Raw genomic sequence first — 26,227 nt, 5'->3', positions numbered from 1 at the left:
CCCAAGACCCAAGGGCTGTTGATCCTGTTGTGACTCAGACCTCAGATGGGGAATCTCGGTTGTTAGTCTTTTATTCTTTTAACTTGAAAGAGGACGTGTTGAACCCGCCCCTCACGCTCAGGTAGCTCAGGTGGCTGTGGCCCAGCCTGTTGGGAAAGGTCAGCTCATGCCCATCTGGCAGCTTCACCTTGAATTTGTCACTCTCAAAGGTCACCGTGAACTGTGGAAAGGAGGATGTCAAGGAGGCAGGAGGCCCTGGAAATGGACCAGGGCAGTGCCTGATGGCTCAAACAAGGCCAGCGCCTGTGTCCAGGCCAGGCTCCCTTCCATCTGGGCCCTCCCCTTGACATCATCCCCAGTGCCCTTTCCCCTCTTGACCTCACCTTGACCTCTGACCCTGGGCTGAAGCACAGGTGATCTTCCCGTTGTTCTTGCCCCCAGTTGCTGCCATCCAGTGAGTTGCAGACAATGGTGGATTCGCTGAAGCGAGGGTTGAAATGCAGGTTCAGCTTGTCTGTCCCCTGGCCCAGGTTAATTACAAAGCTGTAGGAGAAGGGGTAGCAGGTGAGGTTCAGGGCTCAGGCCTGGATAAAGCAGCTTGGGTTAGAGGATCTTGGTTGGCCACAAGCTGGAAGAACCAAAGCTTGTGTTAGTTGAGATCTGTGCCTTAAAACAAGGGAGGTAACAACCTGCTCAGACTTAGCACTGTGGTAGCACATTCCATTTGGAGCAGGGATCAAGTTGTTGAGAGAAGGGTAACTTATATTGACAGCTTCAGGAATTGGGGGTGGCTCTCCTGGGAGAGAGAAATGCTATCTATTAGATATCTGAAGACCTGTTAAATTTAGCCACAAACAGCCAACCTAAGGTGGTGAGCTCCCCGTCACTACAGGTATGCAACCGGGGTTGTATGACTTCTAGGCAAGATCACCACAGGATCCTGGCCTCGACCTGCAGGGTTCCTGAAAGTGGGGCATTCTGGGTCATGGGGTGCCTTCATTCGGGAGTCTCAGACCAAGGGTACCACACATTTTGGCAAACTTGAGGGGCCCAAGTAGGAGAAAGAAGTCACTTTTCTCTTAGCTCCTATGATGTGCATCTGCCCGCCCCCTCTCTAATCAAAAGTAGATAAAGCATAGGGCCGGGCGTGGTGGCTCAAGCCTGTAATGCCAGCACTTTGGGAGGCCGAGACGGGCGGATCACAAGGTCAGGAGATCGAGACCATCCTGGCTAACACAGTGAAACCCCGTCTCTACTACAAAATACAAAAAACTAGCCGGGTGAGGTGGCAGGTGCCTGTAGTCCCAGCTACTCGGGAGGCTGAGGCAGGAGAATGGCATAAACCCGGGAGGTGGAGCTTGCAATGAGCTGAGATCCGGCCACTGCACTCCAGTCTGGGCGACAGAGCGAGACTCCATCTCAAAAAAAAAAAAAAAAAAAATAGTAGATAAAGCATAGTTCCAAGATGGCACTAACATGTTCTGCAGGCGAGACAGCCCTTCACTGGATTGTGACTCACGGAGGCGGTGAGGCCTCTGGTTCTAACCAAGAGGATGCCAGCGAGACCATTCAGCCTTCCCTGGTGGCTGCCCAGGTTTTTTTTTTTTTTTTTTTGAGACGGAGTCTCGCTCTGTCGCCCAGGCTGGAGTGCAGTGGCGCGATCTCGGCTCACTGCAAGCTCTGCCTCCCGGGTTCACGCCATTCTCCTGCCTCAGCCTCCCGAGTAGCTGGGACTACAGGCGCCCACAACCGCGCCCGGCTAATTTTTTTTTTGTATTTTTAGTAGAGACGGGGTTTCACCGTGGTCTCCATCTCCTGACCTTGTGATCCGCCCGCCTCGGCCTCCCAAAGTGCTGGGATTACAGGCGTGAGCCACCGCGCCCGGCCAGCTGCCCAGGTTTAATAAGCATGAAAGGCCAGCCTGTGGCCATTCCACTGGGTAAAGAGGGTGGTGTCTCTGGGGATTTGGGGGTTCCCTAGAGGCACCTGCCCCGCAGGGGGCCAGGCAGAGTTCCAGGGACTTCTCCACCTTCCCTTTCAATGGCTGTTGGGGCAAAAGAACAGAGCATATGGCATCAACTCTGAAATTCTTCAGGTCCCCAAACCTAGCCTCAGACATGAAGTGGGGGCCAACAGGGGTGTGGGGAGAAGGGTGTGAAAAAGGGCCCATTGGCCTGAAGTCCCTCTTGCCTGACCAGTTCACAGGGCTGCCCTGCCCGCCCCTCCCGCCCCTCCCGCCTTGCCTGTTCCAGGCCTGCAGGCTCCCCCCACCCTGAAACCTTGCTCACCCATCAGCGCCATCAGCGATCCTGCCTGTGATCTTCAGGGTTGACCCTGGCTTCATGTCCATGTTCTTAACCTCAAGTTCCCCCTGAGCCAACAGAGAAACATTCCACTCGAGTCCCCACAGAAAATCAATCCCACACTTGCCCAGCACCTTCATCCACCTCATCCCAACCCAGCAGCAGGTCTCATAACTCCCCTGCCCACATGAGGATGCAGGAGGCCACCAAGCTGGAAAGTAGCAGAGCCAGAGCGCTCTGATCAAGGCCTCCCAGAGCTTCCCCACTCCCTGCACTGTTTTGCTGTTATCCACCCCAACCCGAGGAGGCACAGGGCCCAGTTGGGGGAGGCTCAGTTTGCCCATCGATGAAATGGACAGAGTGCTTCCTGCCCAGTTCCACAAAGTGTTCAAGTGATTAAATCACGCTGCCCTCTGCAGAACGCCAGAAACAAAAATATGATATGGAAAATGACTGTATCAGAGGCACGAGGTCTTGGCCCATCCAAAACTAAGAATCTGGCCAGGTGCAGTGGCTCACGCCTATAATCCCAGCATTTTGGGAGGCTGAGATGGACTGATCACCTGAGGTCAGGAGTTTGCAACCAGCCTGGGCAACGTGGTGAAACCTCGTCTCTATTAAAAATACAAAAATTGGCCGGGCGCAGTGGCTCAAGCCTGTAATCCCAGCACTTTGGGAGGCCGAGATGGGCGGATCACGAGGTCAGGAGATCGAGACCATCCTGGCGAACACGGTGAAACCCCGTCTCTACTAAAAAATACAAAAAACTAGCCGGGCGAGGCGGCGGGCGCCTGTAGTCCTAGCTACTCGGGAGGCTGAGGCAGGAGAATGGCGTAAACCCAGGGGGCGGAGCTTGCAGTGAGCTGAGATCCGGCCACTGCACTCTAGCCCGGGCGACAGAGCCAGACTCCGTCTCAAAAAAAAAAAAAAAAACAAAAATTACCTGGGCGTGGTGGTGGGCACCTGTAATCCCAGCTACTCGGGAGGCTGAGGCAGGAGAATCACTTGAACCCTGGAAGTGGAGGTTGCCATGAGCCGAGATCGTACCATTGTACTCCAGCCTGGGTGACAAGAGTGAAATTTCATCTCAAAGAAAAACAAAAAAAAAAGACCGGGCTCAGTGGCTCACACTTGTAATCCCAGCACTTCGGGAGGTCGAGGCAGGCGGATCACGTGAGGTCAGGAGTTCGACACCAGCCTGCCTAACATTTAACCTCGTCTGTGCTAAAAAGGCAAAAATTAGCCAGGTATGGTAGCACGCATCTATAGTCCCAGCTACTTGGGAGGCTGAGGCAGGAGAATTGCTTGAGGCTGGGAGGCAGGGGTTACAGTGAGCCAAGATCACGCCACTGCACTCCAGCCTAGGTGACAGAGCAAGACTCTGTCTCAAAAAAAAAAAACAAGAAAAAAAACTAAGAATCTATAAAACTATAAAACTCCGCAAGTCCCATGTCTGAATATGTCCATCAAAGTCTCTCTCCAAGCCTCATTTTCCCCTTCTGTAAAATTGACTAATTTGATTTATTCATTTAGAAAACAGTTGCTAGCCTGGGTGTGGAAGTGTGTACTTGCATTCCAGCTACTCGGGAGGCTGAGACAGGAGAGTCCCTTGAGCCCAGGAGTTGGAGACCAGCCTGGGCAACATAGCGAGACCCCCATTTCTATATTTTTGTTGTTGTTGCTGAACGCCAGATGTATGACACACCCTGTCACACCAGGGAGACGCCACCAACCTTCAAGCTGGTTTTGAGAGGATTCAAGAACATGTTTGTGAAATCCCATGCACAGGGCCTCACATAGACCAACAGCAAATCAAAGAGCCACCATCATTTATTGTTTTAATTTCCTTTTCCTTTTTTGTTTTGTGTGTGTGTGTGTGTGTGTGTAGTTTTTTTTTTTTTTTTTAGCAGAGTCTTGCTCTGTCGCCCAGGCAATGGTGCAATCTCAACTCACTGCAACCTCTACCTCTCGGGTTCAAGCGATTCTCCTGCCTCAGCCTCCTGAGTAGCTGGGATTACAGGCATGTACCACCATGCCTAATTTTTGTATTTTTAGTAGAGACGAGGTTTCACCATATTGGCGAGGCTGGTCTGAAACTCCTGGCCTCAACTGATCTGCCCGCCTCAGCTCCCCAAAGTGCTGGGATTACAGGTGCAAGCCAAGCCCAGCCTTAATTTTCTTTTTTAAATTTTTTCTTTTTTTTCTGGACAGTGGTCTGCCCGAATGACCATCATTTTGATTACTTGTTGTTATGATTCATCTGCTCCTTATTTTCCACAGGAAAGTAGCACCTGAATTTCTGTACAGCAGAGCCTCCTCTAGCCTCACGGTGGTTACTAGGGAAGATTTCTAAGCTGGGTTTTCAAAGCTCATTACCCAAGGCTGGGTGCGGTGGCTCACGCCTATAATCCCAGCACTTTGGGAGGCCGAGTCGGGTGGATCACCTGTGGTCAGTAGTTTGAGATCAGCCTGGCCAACATGGCAAAACCCCGTCTCTACCAAAACTATAAAAATTAGCCAGGCGTGGTGGTGGTGTCTGTAGTCCTACCTACTTGGGAGGCTGAGGCAGGAGAATCGCTTGAACCTGGGAGGTGGAGGTTGCAGTGAGCTGAGATTGTGCCACTGTACTCTGGCCTGGGCGACAGAGCAAGACTGTCTAAAAAAAAAAAAAAAAAAACCTCATTACCGAAGACCAGTTTTCACATCTATGACCAGAGTGCAAGGGTTGCTCTGACCAGGATGCAACAGGCACCAAAGATTTAGAACAACTTATAAGAGGACACTTTTACATTGTAGGAGTTCTGCTCACTGACTTTTTTCTTTTTTTTTTTTTTTTTCCAGAAAGAGCATAATCTGAGATGCCCTGAATGGGCTCATTGAACTGGGGCAATCTGCCAGAAGTCAAGGACAGTGGCCATGGGAAGACCCTTAGTGCCCTCTCACTGGCAGGCACCGCCTCTCTGCAGAGGAGGAAGTGATACACTGGCTACACATAGGAGGAGACTGTAAGGTATTGCCCAACTCTCCCACAGGCAGTTAAGTTCTTTTGTTTTTCCTTTTTTTCTTTCTTTTTTTTTTTTTTTGACATGTTGAGATGGAGTCTCACTCTGTCGCCCAGGCTGGAGTGCAGTGGTGCGATCTCGGCTCACAGCAACCGCCACCTCCTGGGTGCAAACAATTATCCTGCCTCAGCCTCCCGAGTCGCTGAGATTACAGGCACCCACACCTTGCTAATTTTGCTTATATTTTTAGTAGAGACGGGGTTTCACCACTTTGGCCTGGTTGGCCTCGAACTCCTGACCTCAAGTGATCCTCCCTGCTGGGCCTCCTAAAGTTCTGGGATTACAGGTGTGAGACACCACACCTGACTTTTTTTCCTTTTCTTTCTTGGTTTTTTTTTTTTTTTTTTTTTTTTGAGACAGGGTCTCACTCTGTCACCCAAGCTGGAGTGCAGTAGCACAATTATAGCTCACTGCAGCCTCACAGCCTCCTGAGCTCAAACGATTCTCCTGCCTCAGTCTCCTAAGTAGCTAGGACTACAGACGTGTGCCACCATGCCCAGCTAATTTTTAAATTTTTTGTAGAGATAGGGTTTTGCTATGCTGCCCAGGCTGCTCTGGAACTCCTGACTCTCAAGTGGTCCTCCCACCTCAGCCAGTAATACATTTTTTTTTTTTTGAAAGGTCTTGCACTGTCACCCAGGCTGGAGTGCAGTGATGTAATCATAGCTCACTACAGCCTTGACCTCTTGGGCTCAAGCAATCCTCCCACCTCAGCCCCCCAAATAGCTGGGACCACAGGCATCCTACCTGGCCCAGCTGATTTTTTTTTTTTGAGATGGGGTCTCACTATGTTGTCCAGGCCAGCCTTGACCTCCTGGGCTCAAAGGATCCTCCTGCCTCAGCCTCCAAAGTGTTGGGATTACAGGTGTGAGCCACTGTGCCCGGCCTGGCAGTACATTTTAGAAGAGAAGCCTGGAGGAGGCAGCAATGCTTAACCCAGAACAGTGGGCCATGACAGTGGGCAGCATGTCAGACACGAGGCTGCTCAGACCAGGGCTTCTCAGCCTTGGGCCTCTGGACGTTTGGGACAGGCATTTCTTTGTTGGGATCTGTCCCATGTGTTGTGAGATGTTGAGCAGTATCCCTGGCCTCTAGCCACTGAATGCCAGTGACACCCTCCCCTGAGCTGTGACAAGCAAAAATGTCTCCAGACAGGATCCATTGTTCCCTGGGGGCAAAACCTCCCTGCTTTAGAGAAAGTGGGGATTGGAGGCTGGACACCTAACCCCCAACGTCTGCACTTAACGTAACAGGGGGTGGTCCAGATTTTGGAGCCAGACAGATGGGATTAAAATCAGTCTCTCGCTGACAAAGAGCATTACCTCTGGGAGATGAGGTTACCCAGTGAGGACAGTCCCAAAGGGGCTCAAACAAGAAGCAGAACACAGGTGTGCCTGCCACACAGCATGCACTCACAGACGTATGCCCTGCGCGCACACACATCTAACACCAAGCATCAGGAGATGGCTCCCTGCCTCCTCCCAGCAGCCTGTGCCCACACCCCGAGCCCTGCAACAGTCAGGCCGGGGTGCGGGAGCTGGGACTGGGCTAAAAGAAGCACCCCCACTCCCCTTGCAGCTCCTGGGGGCTGCCTGGCTGAAACAGCAAAGCTCGAACCCCAAGGTAGAGGTGGGGACTGCTGCAGGGCAGAGGCACTCGGAAGGCCAGGATCGGTGGTGCACTTGGACAAACAGGGATGCTGAGAGCGATGGGAGGGTGCAGGCCTGGGAGCCTTGTCCCCACCCAAAAGAGTCAAAGTCTCAGAGAGAGACAGGCAGAACTTCGTGGGGGTGGGGTCGTCCCTAGAGCTGGGGGGTGGGGAGTTGGGGACCCAGACTCTAGTGCCGACTCTGCCCCTAATTGGTAGAGGGGCCTGGGACCAGCCTAGCCCCTTTCTGGGCCCTGGTTCCCTTATCTATCATATAAGCAATTTGGATGATGTGGCCTCTGGAGACGGAGAGAGAGGAAAGAAAAGGCAGAGGTGGAATGACCAGGAAAGAGAAGGTTGGGAGAGTCTGTGGTCACAGCAGTCCTCCCCGAGAGGCAGAGGGTGATGAGGGCATAGACCCTTCCACGCAGGACCCCTGGCACGTTCACGTCCTGCATCCCCCCTGCACTTGAATAGCGCCCCACCAAAATTCATGTCCACCTGGAACCTGTCAATGTGACCTTTTTTTTTTTGAGATGAAGTCTCACTCTGTCACCTAGGCTGGAGTACAGTGGCGCGGTCTCGGCTCACTGCAACCTCTGCCTCCCGGGTTCAACCGATTCTCCTGCCTCAGTCACCCAAGTAGCTGGGATTATGGGTGCCCACCACAATATCTGTCTAAATTTTATTTCTTTTTTCTTTTTTTAGTATTTTTGGTACAGACAGGGTTTCACCATGTTGGCCAGGCTGGTCTTGATCTCCTGACCTCAGGTGATCCACCTGCCTTGGCCTCCCAAAGTGACGGGATTACAGGTGTGAGCCACTGCACCCGACCTCAATGCGAAATATTTAAAAATAGTTCCTAGGCCGGGCACGGTGGCTCACGCCTGTAATCCCAGCACTTTGGGAGGCCGAGGCAGGCGGATCACAAGGTCAGGAGATCAAGACCACGGTGAAACCCCGTCTCTACTAAAAATACAAAAAATTAGCTGGGCGCGGTTGTGGGCGCCTGTAGTCCCAGCTACTCGGGAGGCTGAGGCAGGAGAATGGCGTGAACCCGGGAGGCGGAGCTTGCAGTGAGCCGAGATCGCGCTACTGCACTCCAGCCTGGGCGACAGAGCGAGACTCCGTCTCAAAAAAAAAAAAAAAAAAAAAAAAATAGTTCCTTTGCAGGTGTAATCCACTTAAGAGGTCAAACTGGTTTAGGGTTGGTCCTAAATCCAATACGAGCAGTGTTCTCATAAGAAGAGAGAAATACAGACACAGAGACGGAGACACAGAGGAGGCCATGTGAAGTCGAAGGCAGAGATTAGAGTGATGTAAGTCAAGGAATGCCAGGAGCCACCAGAAGCTGGAAGAGGCAAGAAAGAACCCTCCCCTAACACCTTCAACAGGAGCATAGCAGTTGGTTTTAGGCTTCTAGTCACCAAAACCAAGACAGAACAAACGTCTATTGTGTGAAACCACCCACAATTTGGTGGTAGTTTGTTACTGCAGCCCTAGGCAATGAATACACCATCTAATCCTCAGAAGATCAGCCTGTGATCCCATTCCACAGATGTAAGGAAGACTGGGGCTCAGAGAGGGTCAGCGACTTGGCCAAGGCCACACAGTAAAGCTGCAGAGTCAGTTGTAGAAGCAAAGAATCAGAGACCTCAGGCCGGGCGCGGTGGCTCAAGCCTGTAATCCCAGCACTTTGGGAGGCCGAGACGGGCGGATCACGAGGTCAGGAGATCGAGACCATCCTGGCTAACACGGTGAAACCCCGTCTCTACTAAAAAGTACAAAAAACTAGCCGGGCGAGGTGGCGGGCGCCTGTAGTCCCAGCTACTCGGGAGGCTGAGCCAGGAGAATGGCGTAAACCCGGGAGGCGGAGCTTGCAGTGAGCAGAGATCCGGCCACCGCACTCCAGCCTGGGTGACAGAGCAAGACTCCGTCTCCAAAAAAAAAAAAAAAAAAAAAAAAAAAAAGAAGCAGAGACCTCAGTGGGAATCTACTCAACCACTTGCAATTTGCAGCTTGTGGCCTTGGGCAATTTGCTCTCCAAGACTTGGATTTTGTGTGTGTCTATGAGATAAGGTCTCACTCTGTTGCCCAGGCTGGAGTACAGTAGTGCAATTACGGCTCACTGTAGCCTCGACCTCCTGGGCTCAAGTGATCCTCCCACCTCAACCTCCCAAGTCATTGGGACTACAGGAGTGTGCTGCTAACCCCAGCTAATTTTTTAAGGCGAGGCATAGTGGCATGCACATGTAGCAGACAAGGTCTCACTATATTGCCCAAACTGAGATTTTTTTTATCTCTATAAAGATCACTGGAAGCCGGGCACGGTGGCTTACACCTGTAATCTCAGCACTTCGAGAGGCCAAGGCGGGAGGATCCCTTGAACCCAGGAGTTTGGTATCAGCCTGAGCAACATAGTGAGACTGCATCTCTACAAAAAATAAGAAATAAGATGGGTGGGGTGGCTCACGCCTGTAATCCCAGCACTTTGGGAGGCCAAGGTGGGTGGATCACCTAAGGTCGGGAGTTCGAGACCAGCCTGACCAACACGGAGAAACCCTGTTTCTAGTAAAAATACAAAATTAGTTGGGTATGGTGGCACATGCCTCTAATCCCTGCTACTCAAGAGGCTGAGGCAGGAGAATTGCTTGAATCTGGGAGGCGGAGGTTGTGGTGAACCCAGATCGTGCCATTGCACTCCAGCCTGGGCAACAGAAACTCCATCTTTAAAAAAAAAAAAAAAATTAACCAGGTGTAGTGGCTCATGCCTATAATCCCAGCTACTTGGGAGCCTGAGGCCAGAGAATTGCTTGAACCCATGCAGCAGAAGTTGCAGTGAGCTGAGATCAGGCCACTGTACTCCAGCCTGGGCAACAGAGCGAGACTCCATCTCAAAAAAAAAAAAAAAAGAAAGAAAGAAAAGAAGGCCGGGCGCGGTGGCTCAAGCCTGTAATCCCAGCACTTTGGGAGGCCGAGACGGGCGGATCACGAGGTCAGGAGATCGAGACCATCCTGGCTAACACGGTGAAACCCCGTCTCTACTAAAAAATACAAAAAACTAGCCAAGCGAGGTGGCGGGCGCCTGTAGTCCCAGCTACTGGGGAGGCTGAGGCAGGAGAATGGCGTAAACCCGGGAGGCGGAGCTTGCAGTGAGCCGAGATCGCGCCACTGCACTCCAGCCTGGGTGACAGAGCCAGACTCCGTCTCAAAAAAAAAAAAAAAAGAAAGAAAAGAAACAAACAAAATTAACCAATGTGGTGGTGCATGCCTGGGGTCCCAGCTACTCAAGAGGCTGAGGTGGGAGGATTATTTGAGCCAAGGAGGTCAAGTCTGTAGTGAGCTATGATCGCCACCACTGCACTCCACCTGGTGACAGAACAAGATGCTGTATTTGTTGTTGTTTTGTTGTTGTTGTTGTTGTTGTTTTGAGATGGAGTTTCACTCTTATTGTCCAGGCTGGAGTGCAATGGCGCAATCTCGGCTCACCACAACCTCCGCCTCCCAGGTTCAAGCAATTCTCCTGCCTCAGCCTCCTGAGTAGCTGGGATTACAGGCATTCACCACCAGGCCTAGCTAATTTTGTATTTTTTTTTAGCAGAGACAGGGTTTCTCTATGTTGGTCAGGCTGGTCTCAAACTCCCAACCTCAGATGATCCGCCCGCCTCGGCCTCCTAAAGTGCTGGGATTACAGGCATGAGCCACTGCGGCTGGCCCAAGATGCTGTTTTTTAAAAAAAGATTTCTGTCCAACTTGTTTGCTGCACAGATGGGGAAACTGAGGCCCAGAGAGGAACAGCGATGGTTTTCCCTAAAAGCCCCCACCCAGGCAAAGACAAAGATGAACGGAGTGGGGCAGGCATCGGGGAACTGGTGTCCTCACCATCATGGTGACAGCTCCTGGTGGCAGCTCCCAGCGGCTCCTGGAGGCCTGTGCTTAGGGTCTTACCTCGTGGTCAAGCTTGTATCCTAGAATATTACACATTAACTCCCTCAAGTCCCTAAGTGAGGACTTTGCCCCTTCTACCTGGTATCTCCCCGCCTGCATCTCCCAGTACCCAGCACAAACAGGCAGAAGACTCCTCAGCCAGCTCCACCCCACCCAGCCCGGAGCATCCTCCTGGTCTCCCTCCAGCCCAGCCTCCCCCTCCTCAGCGCTCCCAGAGCGGGAGAGGGGAGGCAACCCCATCTCTGCCCCCACACAAACCGCAATGCAGCCGCTTGACAGCTTTCCCAGCCTCCCTCACTGAACCCAGCTTCCTTGTCTGTAAAAAGAGAGATTTGCTTTGCAAGAAAAAAAAAAAAAAAGGGTAAGCTTCTAATTTTTTTTAAACGGAGTCTCGCTCTGTCCCCCAGGCTGAAGTGCAGTGGTGTGATCTTGGCTCACTGCAAGCTCCGCCTCCCAGGTTCACGAGGTTCTCCTGCCTCAGCCTCCCAAGTAGCTGGGACTACAGACACCCGCTACCACGCCCGGCTAATTTTTTTGTATTTTTTGTAGAGACGAGGTTTCACCGTGTTAGCCAGGATGGTCTTGGTCTCCTGACCTCGTGATCCACCCGCCTCGGCCTCCCAAAGTGCTGGGATTACAGGCTTGAGCCACCACCCGGCCTAAACTTCTAATTTTCCGTGATGTCATGATTCACTGTCAGAGAGCATTATGTTTTCTACTTCCCTCCCCATATTATGTATCCGATCGGACATGTAGGTTTCAAAACCAATACATGGATTCAAAGAAAAGATTTCAAAGTATTTACAACAAATTGTCAAAAGCAGAGAAGAGCTGGGTGCAGTTGCTTAAGCCTGTTATCCCAGCACTTTGGGAGGCCAAGGCGGGTGAATCACCTGAAGTCAGGAGTTAGCCACCAGCCCGGCCAATGGTGAAACCCCGTCTCTACTAAAACTACAAAAATTAGCCGGACACGGTGGCTCACGCCTGTAATCCCAGCACTATGGGAGGCCGAGACAGGCGGATCACGAGGTCAGGAGATCGAGACCATCCTGGCTAACACAGTGAAACCCCGTCTCTACTAAAAATACAAAAAATTAGCCGGACGTGGTGGTGGGCACCTGTAGTCCCAGCTACTCGGGAGGCTGAGGCAGGAGAATGGCGTGAACCCGGGAGGCGGAGCTTGCAGTGAGCCGAGATCACAACACTGAACTCCAGCCCGGGCGACAGAGCGAGATTCCGTCTCAAAAATAAATAAATAAAAAATAAATAATACAAAAAGTAGCCGGACATGGTGGCGGGCACCTGTAGTCACAGCTACTCCAGAGGCTGAGGAAGGAGAATCGCTTGAACCCGGGAGGCAGAGGTTACAGGGAGCCGAGATCAGGCCACTACACTCCAGCCTGGGCGACAGAGTGAGGCTCCGTCTCAAATAAAAAATAAATAAAAGTGGAGAAGGACTGGGAGGGCTGAGTGGGGGACATGGAGGATTAAAATGCTTTGCTGTTGACTTCTGTTACTTATGTAACTGGCATGCTTACTATAGACAATTAGAGATATTAAATAAGAAGAAAAATAATCACTCATAATGCCACCGGCAGGACGGAACCGGCTTACTCTATTGGCACATTTCCTTCCAGGCGGTTCTCCACAGATTTATATTGTAGACATCCCTCTGTCTGCGCATTTGTTTATCTTTCTTCATTTGGGAAACATTAAAGACCACAAATTTATATTTCAGAACCATACTTTAACGCCTGTGAAATATTCTACCTTTCAACAACTGGATTTATTTAACCAATTTCTTTCTGTTGAATACTCACATTAATTCTAAATTTTTGCTATTAAAAATACTGCTGCATTAAATCTATTTGGACATAAAGTTTGGCTGCATTGTGACAACTTATGGAGGGCAGATTCCCAGAAGAACTTTTCTAGAGCCCAGGATTTGGTGAGCCAGTGCCTTTTCCATCAGAGTTGGCGGTGGCCACTCCGGGCAGGATGTGGGGAGCTGGCCTTGCCCAGGGGCCTCGGTGCCAGGAGTCTGCAGGTGGTTCACTGCCCAGTGCCCATGTAGGACACCACCTTCAGTCCCCTGCCAGCCCGGAGTGGGGAGTGACTTCCCCCTTTCACCCACAAGGAAATTAATCCTCTCTCGGCCTTTCTCCCAGAGGCATGGTAAAACCCCAGTGAGATAAGGAATTTTAAAACGCTTTCTCCCTGGAAACTAATCAACAGAAACTATACCTTTTAAAGGTGGCACTTTTCTGATTATCATAATAATATTATCTCACCATAGAAGGTTCCAGAAAGTACACAAAGTTAAAGGAACTTAAAGTTCACTTGTTTTAAAAGAATGTTCAAAAGCAGGAGAACATGACCATACATATGATTTATATACTTTGCTGTGTATATGTTTTATACCAATGAAAGATTTAAAAAAAAAGAAAAAAGAATGGCTGGGCATGATGGCTCACCCCTGTAATCCCAACACTTTGGGAGGCTGAGGTGGGTGGATTGCTTGAGTCCAGGAGTTCGAGACCAGCCTGGACCACATAGTGAGACACTCTGTCTCTACTAAAAAAAAATTTTTTTAATTAGCCGGGAATGGTGGTACACGCCAGTAGTCCCAGCTACTTAGGAGGCTGAAGTAGGAGAATCACTTGAGCCCTGGAGATCCAGGCTGCAGTGAGCCGTGATTGTGCCACTGCACTCCAGCCTGGGTGACAGTGACGAACCTTGTCTCAAAGGAAAAAAAAAAAAAGAAGAACAGAAATCCCGATACTCACTTCTGTAACCTTGTCCTCTTAACAATGGCTACCTTCTGAAGGGCATTCTGCACTTTGCAAACCACTTTCTCCAGCCCTCATCTCTGTTCTCACCCCATTTTTCAGGTGGGGAATTAGGGATCCCAGGACTCATGTGACTGGAAAGTAGCAGAGCTTACTGTCTAGCAGCCAATCCCTGGCTTAGGCACCTGCCAAGGTGTGTGGCACTGCCCTCACTTAGCAAAAAGAACATTTGACCTCCAGTGTGACCTCGAGCCCTCTGTGTGGTGGTCGCCTCTGAGATGGCCCCAATGATCTCCAGCTCCTGGTAATCACACACTTGCCTAATCAGCTCCCTTGAGCATGGCTGGACACGGGACTCGCTTCTAACTAAAAGAATACTAGAATATGGCAAAAGTCATGGGATGTCACTTCCAAGGTTAGGTTACAAAAAAACTGTTGTCTCGGTGTCTCTCTCGCCCTCTGCTCTGCTCTTGCCCTGGGGAAGAAGCAATGAAACCACCCTGTGAGTAGCTCTATGGAGAGGCCCATGTGCCAAGGAACTGACGTCTCCAGTCAACCACCAATGAAGACCAGGACCTGCCAACAGCCACGTCTTGGCATTGGATGTCACCCCACGCCAGCCTGGAGACAACTCGTGCAGCCGACACCCTAACTGCAGCCTTGTGAGACCCAGAGCCAGAGGCTCCCAGCTAAACCCCAGATGGATTCCTGCCCCAAAGAAACCATGAGAAACGTGTTTCTTATTTTAAGTCCCTACATTTTGGGTTAACTGATATATTTTGCCAAGCAATTGTTACTGGAAGGTTGGTAGGAGGAAAAAATATTCCTCCCTCCCTCCTGAGTAAAGAATCTTTGGTCCATAGATGTCCACAGATATTTTATAATACTATGCTGATTTTTTTTTTTTTTTTTTTTTGAGATGGAATCTTGCTCTCGTCACCCAGGCTGGAGTATAATGGCACCATCTCGGCTCACTGCAACCTCCGCCTCCCAGGTTCCAGCAATTCTCCTGCCTCAGCCTCACAAGTACCTGGAATTACAGGCACCCACCACTACACCCAGCTAACTTTTTGTATTTTTAGTAGAGACAGGGTTTCACCATGCTGGCCAGGCTGGTCTTGAACTCCTGACCTCGTAATTCGCCCTCCTCGGCCTCTCAAAATGCTGGGATTACAGGTGTGAGCCACCGTGCCCGGCCTATACTAATCTTTTTAAAGAACCAGACCTTGGTTTTTGTTTCCTTCATATTTTTTTTCTGCATTTTTTTTTCCAGACAGGGTTTTACTCTGTTGCCCAGGCTAGAGTGGACAGTGGTGCAAAGACGGTTCACTGAAGCCTCGACCTCCCAGTCTCAAGCAATCCTCCTGCCTCAACCTCCTAAGTAACTGGAACCACAAGTACATGCCACTATACCTAGCTAACTAAAATTATTTTTTTCTTTTTTCTTTTTTTCTTTTTTTTTAGAGATGGAGTCTCACTGTGTTGCCCAGGCTGGTCTCAAACTCCTGGGCCCAAATGATCCTCCTGCCTCAGCGACCCAAAGTGTTGAGATTATAGGTTCGAGCCACTGCACCTGGCATTCTTTTAGTTTTTCTTTTATTTAACTGCTGTTTTTGTAGTTTGTTGGGTTGAATGCTTCACTCACTTGTTTTTCATCCTCTCTGTTTACTAGTAAATGTATCGAAGGCTCTAAATTTTCCTCTGACTGCCGCTTTGGCCATTTCTCACAGGTTCTGAGGTGTTCCCCTCAACGCTGTAAATGTTACCCTTGAATTAAGACAGAGGGTCAGAAAGTTGTTCTCAGCATTCAGTAACTGTGCTTAATAAATCTTTACTGACTGATTAACTGGATGCCAGTCATCCCCACCGCCATCTTCAGGGAGGAGTTAGAATGTGAAACATCAGTAAAACAGGATTGACTACGTAATAATAAATGATGCTACAGGCCAGGCACGGTAGCTCACACCTGTAATCCCAGCACTTTGGGAGGCCGAGGCATGTGGAACACCTGAGGTCAGAAGTTCGAGACCAGCCTGGCCAAACATGGTGAAACCCCCGTCTCTACTAAAAATACAAAAATTAGCCGGGTGTGGTAGTGGATGCCTGTAATCCCAGCTACTTGGGAGGCTGAGGCAGGAGAATCGCTTAAAACCAGAAGGTGGAGGTTGCAGTGAGTAGAGATCGTGCCACTGCACTCTGGCCTGGGCAACGGAGCGAAACTGCGTCTCAAAAAAAAAAAAAAAAAAAAGCCACTTGGCAGATAGTATGGGACTCAAATCTTGGTTCTACCTCTTCCTAACTGTGTGACCTTGGGCCAAGTCAGTTGACCTCTAAGTTCAGATTCCTCGTGTGTGAAATGAGAACACTAAGTATAAAGGCAGATAAAGTCCAGCCCTTCATTAATACTTAACGGATGCTGTTTATTATTATCAGAGAGCCCAGTGCCCCACCTGTGTCAGCTATGCAGGAGGCAGTCATCTCCACCTGGCAGATGTGTCTCAGCCCTAAGGACTCTGGGAATGTTCTCCTTACAAGGCCCCAGGGTTCCATTATGACTTTCGTCTGCCTGAGGCACTTCCGCCCCTTCCTACACACATATACATAGTTAATATACATAAATATGTGTGCACATATATGTAATTCTATTTTACAGCTTCATCAAATGAATATATTCATATTATACATTAAAAATGTGGGAGCCAGGTACAGTGCCTTAAACCTGTAATCTCAACGTTTTAAAGGCCAAGGCAGGCGAATCGCTTAAGCATAAGACTTTAAGACCAACCTGGGCAACATGGAAAGACCTCATCTCTACAAAGATATTTTATTTTTTTTAATTTTTATTTTTATTTTGAGATGGAGTTTTGCTCTTGTCGCCCAGGCTAGAGAGCAGTGGCGCAATCTCGGCTCACTGCAACCCCCACCTCCTGGGTTCAATGATTCTCCTGCCTCAGCCACCAGAATAACTGGCCGCGATCCCGCCCCCAGCAGCCGCCCCGGCCCGCCCCCTGCGATCCGGCCCCCAGCAGCGGCCCCGGCCCGCCCCCTGTCGGCTGGGAGCCAGGGCGGACTCACAGCCTGTTACCGACATTCCGAGTAATGTCATCTCCCCCTCTGAAAATTATGATCTCTTTCACAAACGGGTGTACACCCCTAGTGTGTACACCCTCAGAGGGTGTACAACCGTCTGTATTGGGAATCATATCATCCTCTTCCCCCCGAATATTAAGAACGGTAGCCCAAGAATGTTTCTCCTACATGTGATGTTGGGTGTCCTATCCTCCTCTGCCAAGTGGATATTCGCAGCAATATCAATGGGGGCGTGTACACCTTTTGTGATATTTAAGGTAATATCATCCTCCTTCCAGTGGATATCAGGAACGAATCTATTAATTATTAATATTAATAAATATAATAAAAATTAATAATAATAATAATAGAAATTAATGATCACAATGAAGATAGTAAACATTCATAGTGGTTTAAAATGTGAACGATTTGTAATATTAATTAATAATAATATCACTATTAATAATCAAATAATGATATCAGAAATTAATTTTACTTATATCCATACACAGTGATGCTGGTAACAAACTAATACTTAGTATTAGGGACTAATAAGATTGTTAAATGACATTAATATTAATCATTAATTTTTAGCCTGCATACTCATGTGTTTGAAATGATTATCCGTAATTAATGATGGTATCCTATTAATTATTAGTAAGATTGATAATTATTAAAATCGATCATTAATGTTTAATAATCATATTATTACTCCTAATACCACAGGCAGGGTACACCTACCTGTGATGTTCCTAATATCCTGGGACGGAGAGCATTATTTTAGTTTTAATATCGCACTAGCTGTACACACACCCCGTGACCCTGATCCTAATATCCCGGGGAGTAGAGTACAACATGACTCCCAACATCGCCATGACTGGACAGCCACCCAGTAATATTACTCCTAATATTCCCAGAAGAAGCCTATTATATGACTTCCAATATCGCAAGGAGGGTACAGCTCTTCTGTGATATTGTTCCTACTATCCGGAGGGGGAGAGGATGATAATAATGATTCGCAGGCTGTGTTCACCGGCCCTGTGATATTGTTATTAATATCCTGGAAGGGAGAGGGTGATATTACACTCCGTACAGCAGGAAGCGTACACACAGCCTGGGATATTGTTCCTAATATCCAAGGAGGGCACAGGCTATTATTACTTCCAATACGGCAGAGTGTACATTCACCCTGTGACATTCTTCTAAATATTCGAAGGCCGAGAGTTTGATATTACTCCCAGTATGGCAGAGACTGTACAACCCCGTGTGATACTCTTCCTAACATCCGGAAGAGGAGAAGATGGTGTTAATCCCCAAATGGCAGAAGGTGAACACAAACTCTGCGATATCGGTGACGCACCCTCAGCGTCTTGGGGACTAAGAGCCAAACACCATGGCCCTCGGCTATTGGGAGCCACATCGCCAGGGAGTGAGTCAACCCCTGGGATCCGAACCCCAGCAGCCGCCCCAGTCCGCCACCCGGTGGCTGGGGGACCCATCGCCACAGGGAGAGCCACGACGCCCGATCCGGCCTCCAGCAGCCGCCGTAACCCGCCCCCGGCGGCTTGGGGACCCATCGCGGGGGATGGTCCACCACCCCCGAACCGGACCCCAGCAGTTGCATCGGCCCGCGCCATCCCGGCTGGGGAACGCAACGCCGGGGGGTGGCCCACCACCGCCGATCCGAACCCCAGCAGCCGACCCGGAACGCCCCCCGGCGGCTGGGGGCCCCATCGCCGGGGGGTGGCCCGGACCCCACCCCCGGCCGATCCGGACCCCCCCAGCAGCAGCGCCCCGGAACGCCCCCCGGCCGGGGGCCCCATCGCCGGGGGGTGGCCCACCCCCCCGCGATCCGGACCCCAGCCCGCCCCGGAACGCCCCGGCGGCCCCCCATCGCCGGGGGGTGGCCCACCCCCCGCCCCCCACCCCCCGCCCCCAGCAGGACCGCCCCGGAACGCCCCCCGGCCTGGGGGCCCCATCGCCGGGGGGTGGCCACCCCCCGCCGATCCGGACCCCAGCAGCCGCCCCGGAACCCCCCCGGCGGCTGGGGGCCCCATCGCAGCCCCCCCCCCCCGGAACGCCCCCCGGAACGGGCGGCTGGGGGCCCCATCGCCCCATCGCCGGGGGGTGGCCCCACCCCCCCCCCCGATCCGGACCCCAGCAGCCGCCCCGGAACCCCCCCGCGGCTGGGGGCCCCATCGCCCCCCCCCCCGCGATCCGGACGCAGCCCCCCGGAACGCCCCCCGGCGGCTGGGGGCCCCATCGCCGGGGGGTGGCCCACCCCCCCCGATCCGGACCCCAGCAGCCGCCCCGGAACGCCCCCCGGCGGCTGGGGGCCCCATCGCCGGGGGGTGGCCCACCCCCCGCGATCCGGACCCCAGCAGCCGCCCCGGAACGCCCCCCGGCGGCTGGGGGCCCCATCGCCGGGGGGTGGCCCACCCCCCGCGATCCGGACCCCAGCAGCCGCCCCGGAACGCCCCCCGGCGGCCCCCATCGCCGGGGGGTGGCCCGCCCCCCGCGATCCGGACCCCAGCACGCCCCCCGGAACGCCCCCCGGCGGCTGGGGGCCCCATCGCCCACCCCCCGGGGGGGGGGGTGGCCCACCCCCCGCGATCCGGACCCCAGGCCCCCCGGCGGCTGGGGGCCCCATCGCCGGGGGGTGGCCCACCACCCCCGATCCGGACCCCAGCAGCCGCCCCGGAACGCCCCCCGGCGGCTGGGGGCCCCATCGCCGGGGGGTGGCCCCCCCCCGCGATCCGGACCCCAGCAGCCGCCCCGGAACGCCCCCCGGCGGCTGGGGGCCCCATCGCCGGGGGGTGGCCCACCCCCCCCCGGCGATCCGGACCCCCCGCGATCCCCCCAGCAGCCGCCCCGGAACGCCCCCCGGCGGCTGGGGGCCCCATCGCCGGGGGGCGGCCCACCCCCCGCGATCCGGACCCCAGCAGCCGCCCCCGGACGCCCCCCGGCGGCTGGGGGCCCATCGCCCCCACCCCCCCGGAACCCCAGCCCCCCCGGCGGCTGGGGGCCCCATCGCCGGGGGGTGGCCCACCCCCCCGCCGGGGGGTGGCCCACCCGATCCGGACCCCAGCAGCCGCCCCGGAACGCCCCCCCGGCGGCTGGGGGCCCCATCGCCGGGGGGTGGCCCACCCCCCGCGATCCGGACCCAGCAGCCGCCCCGGAACGCCCCCCGGCGGCTGGGGGCCCCATCGCCGGGGGGTGGCCCACCCCCCGCGATCCGGACCCAGCCCCCCCATCGCCGGGGGGTGGCCCACCACCGCCGATCCGGACCCCAGCAGCCGCCCCGGAACGCCCCCCGGCGGCTGGGGGCCCCATCGCCGGGGGGTGGCCCACCCCCCGCGATCCGGACCCCAGCAGCCCGCCCCGGAACGCCCCCCGGCGGCTGGGGCCGGGGGGTGGCCCCCCCCCCGCGATCGCCGGGGGGGGGTGGCCCACCCCCCGCGATCCGGACCCCAGCAGCCGCCCCGGAACGCCCCCCGGCGGCTGGGGGCCCCATCGCCGGGGGGTGGCCCACCCCCCGCGAACCCCATCGCCCCCCGCCGCGGCCCCGGAACGCCCCCCGGCGGCTGGGGGCCCCATCGCCGGGGGGTGGCCCACCCCCCGCGATCCGGCCCCCAGCAGCCCCCGGAACGCCCCCCGGCGGCTGGGGGCCCCATCGCCGGGGGGCGGCCCACCCCCCGCGATCCGGACCCCAGCAGCCGCCCCGGAACGCCCCCCGGCGGCTGGGGGCCCCATCGCCGGGGGGTGGCCCACCCCCCGCGATCCGGGGGCCCATCCCCCCCCCGGCGGCTGGGGGCCCCAGCAGCCGCCCCCCCCCGCGATCCGGACCCCAGCAGCCCCCCGGAACGCCCCCCGCGGCTGGGGGCCCCATCGCCGGGGGGCGATGGCCCACCCCCCGCCCCCCCGCGATCCGCCCCGGAACGCCCCCCATCGCCGGGGGGTGGCCCACCCCCCGCGATCCGGACCCCAGCAGCCGCCCCGCCCCCCCGCCCCCACCCCCCGGAAACGCCCCCCGGCGGCTGGGGGCCCCATCGCCGGGGGGTGGCCCACCCCCCGCGATCCGGCCCCCAGCAGCCGCCCCGGAACGCCCCCCGGCGGCTGGGGGCCCCATCGCCGGGGGGTGGCCCACCCCCCGCGATCCGGCCCCAGCAGCCGCCCCGGAACGCCCCCCGGCGGCTGGGGGCCCCATCGGGGGGGTGGCCCACCCCCCGCGATCCGGCCCCCAGCCCCATCGCCGGGGGGTGGCCCACCCCCCGCGATCCGGCCCCCCCAGCCCCCCCCCCCCCCCCGGAACGCCCCCCGGCGGCTGGGGGCCCCATCGCCGGGGGGTGGCCCACCCCCCGCGATCCGGCCCCCAGCAGCCGCCCCGGAACGCCCCCCGGCGGCTGGGGGCCCCATCGCCGGGGGGTGGCCCACCCCCCCCGGCCCCCACAGCCCCCCGGAACGCCCCCCGCGGCTGATCCGGGGGGTGGCCCCCAGCCCCCCAGCCCCGGAACGCCCCCCGGCGGCTGGGGGCCCCCCATCGCCGGGGGGTGGCCCCACCCCCCCCCCGCGATCCGGCCCCCAGCAGCCGCCCCGGAACGCCCCCCGCCCCGGGCTGGGGGCCCCATCGCCGGGGGGTGGCCCACCCCCCGCGATCCGGCCCCAGCAGCCGCCCCGGCCCCCAGCAAACGCCCCCCGGCGGCTGGGGGCCCCATCGCCGGGGGGTGGCCCACCCCCCGCGATCCGGCCCCCAGCCGCCCCGGAACGCCCCCCGGCGGCTGGGGGGCCCCCATCGCCGGGGGGTGGCCCACCCCCCGCGATCCGGCCCCCAGCAGCCGCCCCGGAACGCCCCCCGGCGGCTGGGGGCCCCATCGCCGGGGGGTGGCCCACCCCCCGCGGGGCCCCCAGCAGCCGCCCCCCGGAACCCCCCGGCGGCTGGGGGCCCCATCGCCGGGGGGTGGCCCACCCCCCGCGATCCGGCCCCCAGCAGCCGCCCCGGAACGCCCCCCGAACGCTGGGGGCCCCCGCCGGGGGGTGGCCCACCCCGCCCCGGCGGCTGGGGGCCCCATCGCCGGGGGGTGGCCCACCCCCCGCGATCCGGCCCCCAGCAGCCGGGAACGCCCCCCGGCGGCTGGGGGCCCCATCGCCGGGGGGCGGCCCACCCCCCGCGATCCGGCCCCCAGCAGCCGCCCCGGAACGCCCCCCGGCGGCTGGGGGCCCCATCGCCGGGGGGTGGCCCACCCCCCGCGATCCGGCCCCCAGCAGCCGCCCCGGAACGCCCCCCGGCGGCTGGGGGCCCCATGGGGGGGGTGGCCCCATCCGGCCCCCAGCAGCCGCCCCGGGGGCGGCTGGGGGCCCATCCCCCCCCCCCCCGCGATCCGGCCCCCAGCAGCCGCCCCGGAACGCCCCCCGGCGGCTGGGGGGGGGTGGCCCCATCGCCGGGGGCCCCCCGGCGGCTGGCCCCACCCCCCCCCCGCGATCCGGCCCCCAGCAGCCGCCCCGGAACGCCCCCCGGCGGCTGGGGGCCCCATGGTCCGGCCCCCAGCAGCCGCCCCGGAACGCCCCCCGGCGGCTGGGGGCCATGGTGCACTCACAGCCTGTTTCCGACATTCCGAGTAATGTTATCTCCCCTTCTGAAAATTTTGAACCCTTTCACATACGGGTGTACACCCCTAGTGTGTACACCCTCAGAGGGTGTACAACAGTCTGTATTGGGAATCTTATCATTCTCTTCCCCCCGAATATTAAGAAGAGTAGACCAGGAGTGTTTCTCCTCCATGCGATATTGCGCGTCCTATCCTCCTCTCCCAAGTGGATATTCGAATCAATATCAATGCGGTCGTGTACACCTTTTGTGATATTTAAGGTAATATCATCCTCTTTCCGGTGGATATCAGGAACGAATCTATTAATTATTAATATTAATAAATATAATAAAAATTAATAATCGAAATTAATGATCACAATGAAGATAGTAAAAATTAATAGTGGTTTAAAATGTGAACGATTTGTAATATTAATTAATATTAATATCACTATTAATAATCAAATAATGATATCAGAAATTAATTTTACTTATATCCATACACAGTGATGCTGGTAATAAAATAATACTTAGTATTAGGGACTAATAAGATTGTTAAATGACATTAGTATTAATCATTAATTTTTAGCCTGCATACTCATGTGTTTGAAACGATTACCCATAATTAATGATGGTATCCTATTAATTATTAGTAAGATTGATAATTACTAAAATCGATCATTAATGTTTAATAATCATATTATTACTCCTAATACCACAGGCAGGGTACACCTACCTGTGATGTTCCTAATATCCTGGGACGGAGAGCATTATTTTAGTTTTAATATCGCACTAGCTGTACCCACACCCGGTGACCCTGATCCTAACATCCCGAGGGGTAGAGTACGACATGAGTCCCAACATCGCCATGACTGGACAGCCACCCAGTAATATTGCTTCTAATATTCCCGGAAGAAGCCTATTATATGACTTCCAATATCGCAAGGAGGGTACAGCTCTTCTGTGATATTGTTCCTACTATCCGGAGGGGGAGAGGATGATAATGATTCGCAGGCTGTGTTCACCGGCCCTGTGATATTGTTATTAATATCCTGGAAGGGAGAGGGTGATATTACACTCCGTACAGCAGGAAGCGTACACACAGCCTGGGATATTGTTCCTAATATCCATGGAGGGCACAGGCTGATATTACTTCCAATACGGCAGAGTGTACATTCACCCTGTGACATTCTTCTTAATATTCGAAGGCCGAGAGTTTGATATTACTCCCAGCATCGCAGAGACTGTACAACCCCGTGTGATACTCTTCCTCATACCCAGAAGAGGAGAAGATGGTGTTAATCCCCAAATGGCAGAAGGTGAACACAAACTCTGTGATATCGGTGACGCACCCCCAGCGTCGTGGGGACTAACAGCCAATCACTCTGGCCCAGGGCTATCGGGAGCCACATCGCCAGGGAGTGAGGCAACCCCCGGGATCCGGCTCCAAGTAGCCGCTACGCCCCGCCCCCCGGCGGCTGCGGGACAAAGCGCGGGGGGGAGGGCCACGACCCCCGATCCGGACCCCAGCAGCCGCCCCGGCCCGCGCCCCCGCGGCTGGGGGACCCATCGCCGGGGGGTGAGCCACCCCCCGCGATCCGGCCCCCAGCAGCCGCTCCTGCCTGCCCCCCGGCGGCTGGGGGCCCTATCTCCGGGGGGTGAGCGTCGACGCCCGATCCGGCCCCCAGCAGCCGCCCCGCCCCGGCCCCCGCGATCCGGCCCCCAGCAGCCGCCCCACTCCCTCCCCCCCCAGCTTAGGATGCTGAGGCAAGAGAATCACTTGAACCTGGGAGGTGGAGGTTGCAGTGAGCTGAGATCACGCCATTGCACTCCAACCTGGGTGACAAGAGTGAGACTTCACCTCAAAAGAAAAACAAAAACTTTAAAAACAGAAATTCTTCCTTAAAGAAATTCTCTGATCGGCCGGGCGCGGTGGCTCAAGCCTGTAATCCCAGCACTTTGGGAGGCCGAGACGGGCGGATCACGAGTTCAGGAGATCGAGACCACCCTGGCTAACATGGTAAAACCCCGTCTCTACTAAAAAATACAAAAACCTAGCCGGGCGAGGTGGCAGGCGCCTGTAGTCCCAGCTACTCGGGAGGCTGAGGCAGGAGAATGGCGTAAACGCAGGAGGCGGAGCTTGCAGTGAGCTAAGATCCGGCCACTGCACTCCAGCCTGGGCGACAGAGCGAGACTCCGTCTCAAAAAAAAAAAAAAGAAATTCTCTGATCTACCTTTTCTGATTACGGGTCATAAGGCCCTCTTTTCAGAAGGGGTCCTGCCCCATTTGTTGAAGTAAGAAATGCTGCACAGACAGGCCAAGAATCATCTGAACAAACAGGCCTTGTGGGGGTTTCACACTTCGTCTGGTAATATTAGATCAGATCCTTTTTGCCCATTCACAGTTCTTTTTTTTTTTTTTTTTTTTTGAGACGGAGTCTCGCTCTGTGGCCCAGGCTGTAGTGCAGTGGCCGGATCTCAGCTCACTGCAAGCTCCGCCTCCCGGGTTTACGCCATTCTCCTGCCTCAGCCTCCCGAGTAGCTGGGACTACAGGCGCCCGCCACCTTGCCCGGCTAGTTGTGTTTTTTTTGTTTTTTTGTTTTTTAAGTAGAAACGGGGTTTCACCGTGTTAGCCAGGATGGTCTCGATCTCCTGACCTCATGATCCGCCCGTCTCGGCCTCCCAAAGTGATGGGATTACAGGCTTGAGCCAACCGCACCCGGCCCCATTCACAGTTCTATGCAGAGGTCAATCATACAGGCACAATTAAGTCCCCATAAAAGGCACAGGGGGATCGCGTTTGGGCATCTTCTGAGAGAGCTGAACACTTGGTGGTCCTAAAGGATGGTGCCCCCAGGTGGGAGGGGAAGCTCTGTGTCCCTTCCCCATAATCTGCCCTATGCATCTCTTCATCTGTGTGTTTTATAACATTCTTTGTAATAGACCAGTAAACCTAAGTGTTTCCCTGCTTCAGCAGTCTGTCCATTTCCTAGCAAGCAACTGACACTTGTTTGGTTTTATAAATTAAGGTTTCAATTCTTGGCCAGGCGGGGTGGCTCATACCTCTAATCCCAGCACTTTGGGAGGCCGAGGGGGGCGGATTACCTGAGGTTAGGAGTTCAAGATCAGCCCTGCCAACATGGTGAAATCCCGTCTCTACTAAAAATACAAAAATTAGCCGGGCATGGTGGCTCATGCCTGTAATCTCAGCTACTCAGGAGGCTGAGGCACAAGAATCGTTTGAACACAGGAGGTAGAGGTTGCAGTGAGCCAAGATCTCAGCACTGCACTCCATCCAGCCTGGGAAACAGAGCAAGACTCCTCAAAAAAAAAAAAAAAAAAAAAAAAAAAAAAGAAATTCAATTCTTTTTTTTTTTTTTTTTTTTTTTTGAGACAGAGTCTCGCTCTGCCGCCCAGGCTAGAGTGCAGTGGCGTGATCTTGGCTCACTGCAAGCTCCGCCTCCCGGGTTCACGCCATTCTCCTGCCTCAGCCTCCCGAGTAGCTGGGACTACAGGCGCCCGCCACCTCGCCTGGCTAGTTTTTTTGTATTTTTTTTAGTAGAGACGGGGTTTCACCGTGTCAGCCAGGATGGTCTCGATCTCCTGACCTCGTGATCCGCCCGTCTCGGCCTCCCAAAGTGCTGGGATTACAGGCTTGAGCCACCGCGCCCGGCCGAGAAATTCAATTCTTGTATAATATGTTGCTAGTGGGAATGTAAAATGTTGCAGCTGCTATGATAAATAGTTTGGCAGTTCCTCAAAAAGCTAAACATAGAATTACCCTATGATCTAGCAATTCCACTCCCAAGTATGTACATACCCA

The 26,227-nt window shown here is 55.0% G+C and overlaps 2 protein-coding genes across 3 annotated transcripts in view; one reads left to right on the top strand and one right to left on the bottom strand.

Moving 5' to 3' along the window:
- The window catches only part of SH3BP1 (SH3 domain binding protein 1), a 186,868-nt gene that overhangs the window by 83,963 nt on the left and 76,678 nt on the right, over nt 1-26,227 (top strand). The window lies entirely within an intron of this gene.
- Nucleotides 54-10,995, bottom strand: LGALS2 (galectin 2). Of its 2 annotated transcripts, XM_050806403.1 has the most exons (5): nt 10,896-10,995; nt 3,247-3,364; nt 2,289-2,371; nt 384-543; nt 54-220 (listed from the first exon to the last, which is right to left on the bottom strand). In XM_050806403.1, exons 3-5 carry the CDS (start codon nt 2,348-2,350, stop codon nt 71-73), a joined length of 372 nt encoding a protein of 123 aa, XP_050662360.1. In that variant the 5' UTR covers nt 2,351-2,371; nt 3,247-3,364; nt 10,896-10,995; the 3' UTR covers nt 54-70. The 2 variants fall into 2 exon arrangements, with proteins under 2 accessions (XP_050662360.1, XP_050662359.1); XM_050806402.1 differs by lacking the exon at nt 3,247-3,364 and having other exon boundaries at nt 10,896-10,993.

This window comes from Macaca thibetana, chromosome 10, assembly GCF_024542745.1.
Source record: "Macaca thibetana thibetana isolate TM-01 chromosome 10, ASM2454274v1, whole genome shotgun sequence".
Lineage (NCBI taxonomy): Eukaryota > Metazoa > Chordata > Mammalia > Primates > Cercopithecidae > Macaca > Macaca thibetana.
Note: the sequence above shows the minus strand (reverse complement) of the source record. Positions and strands in the feature narration are given on the sequence as shown.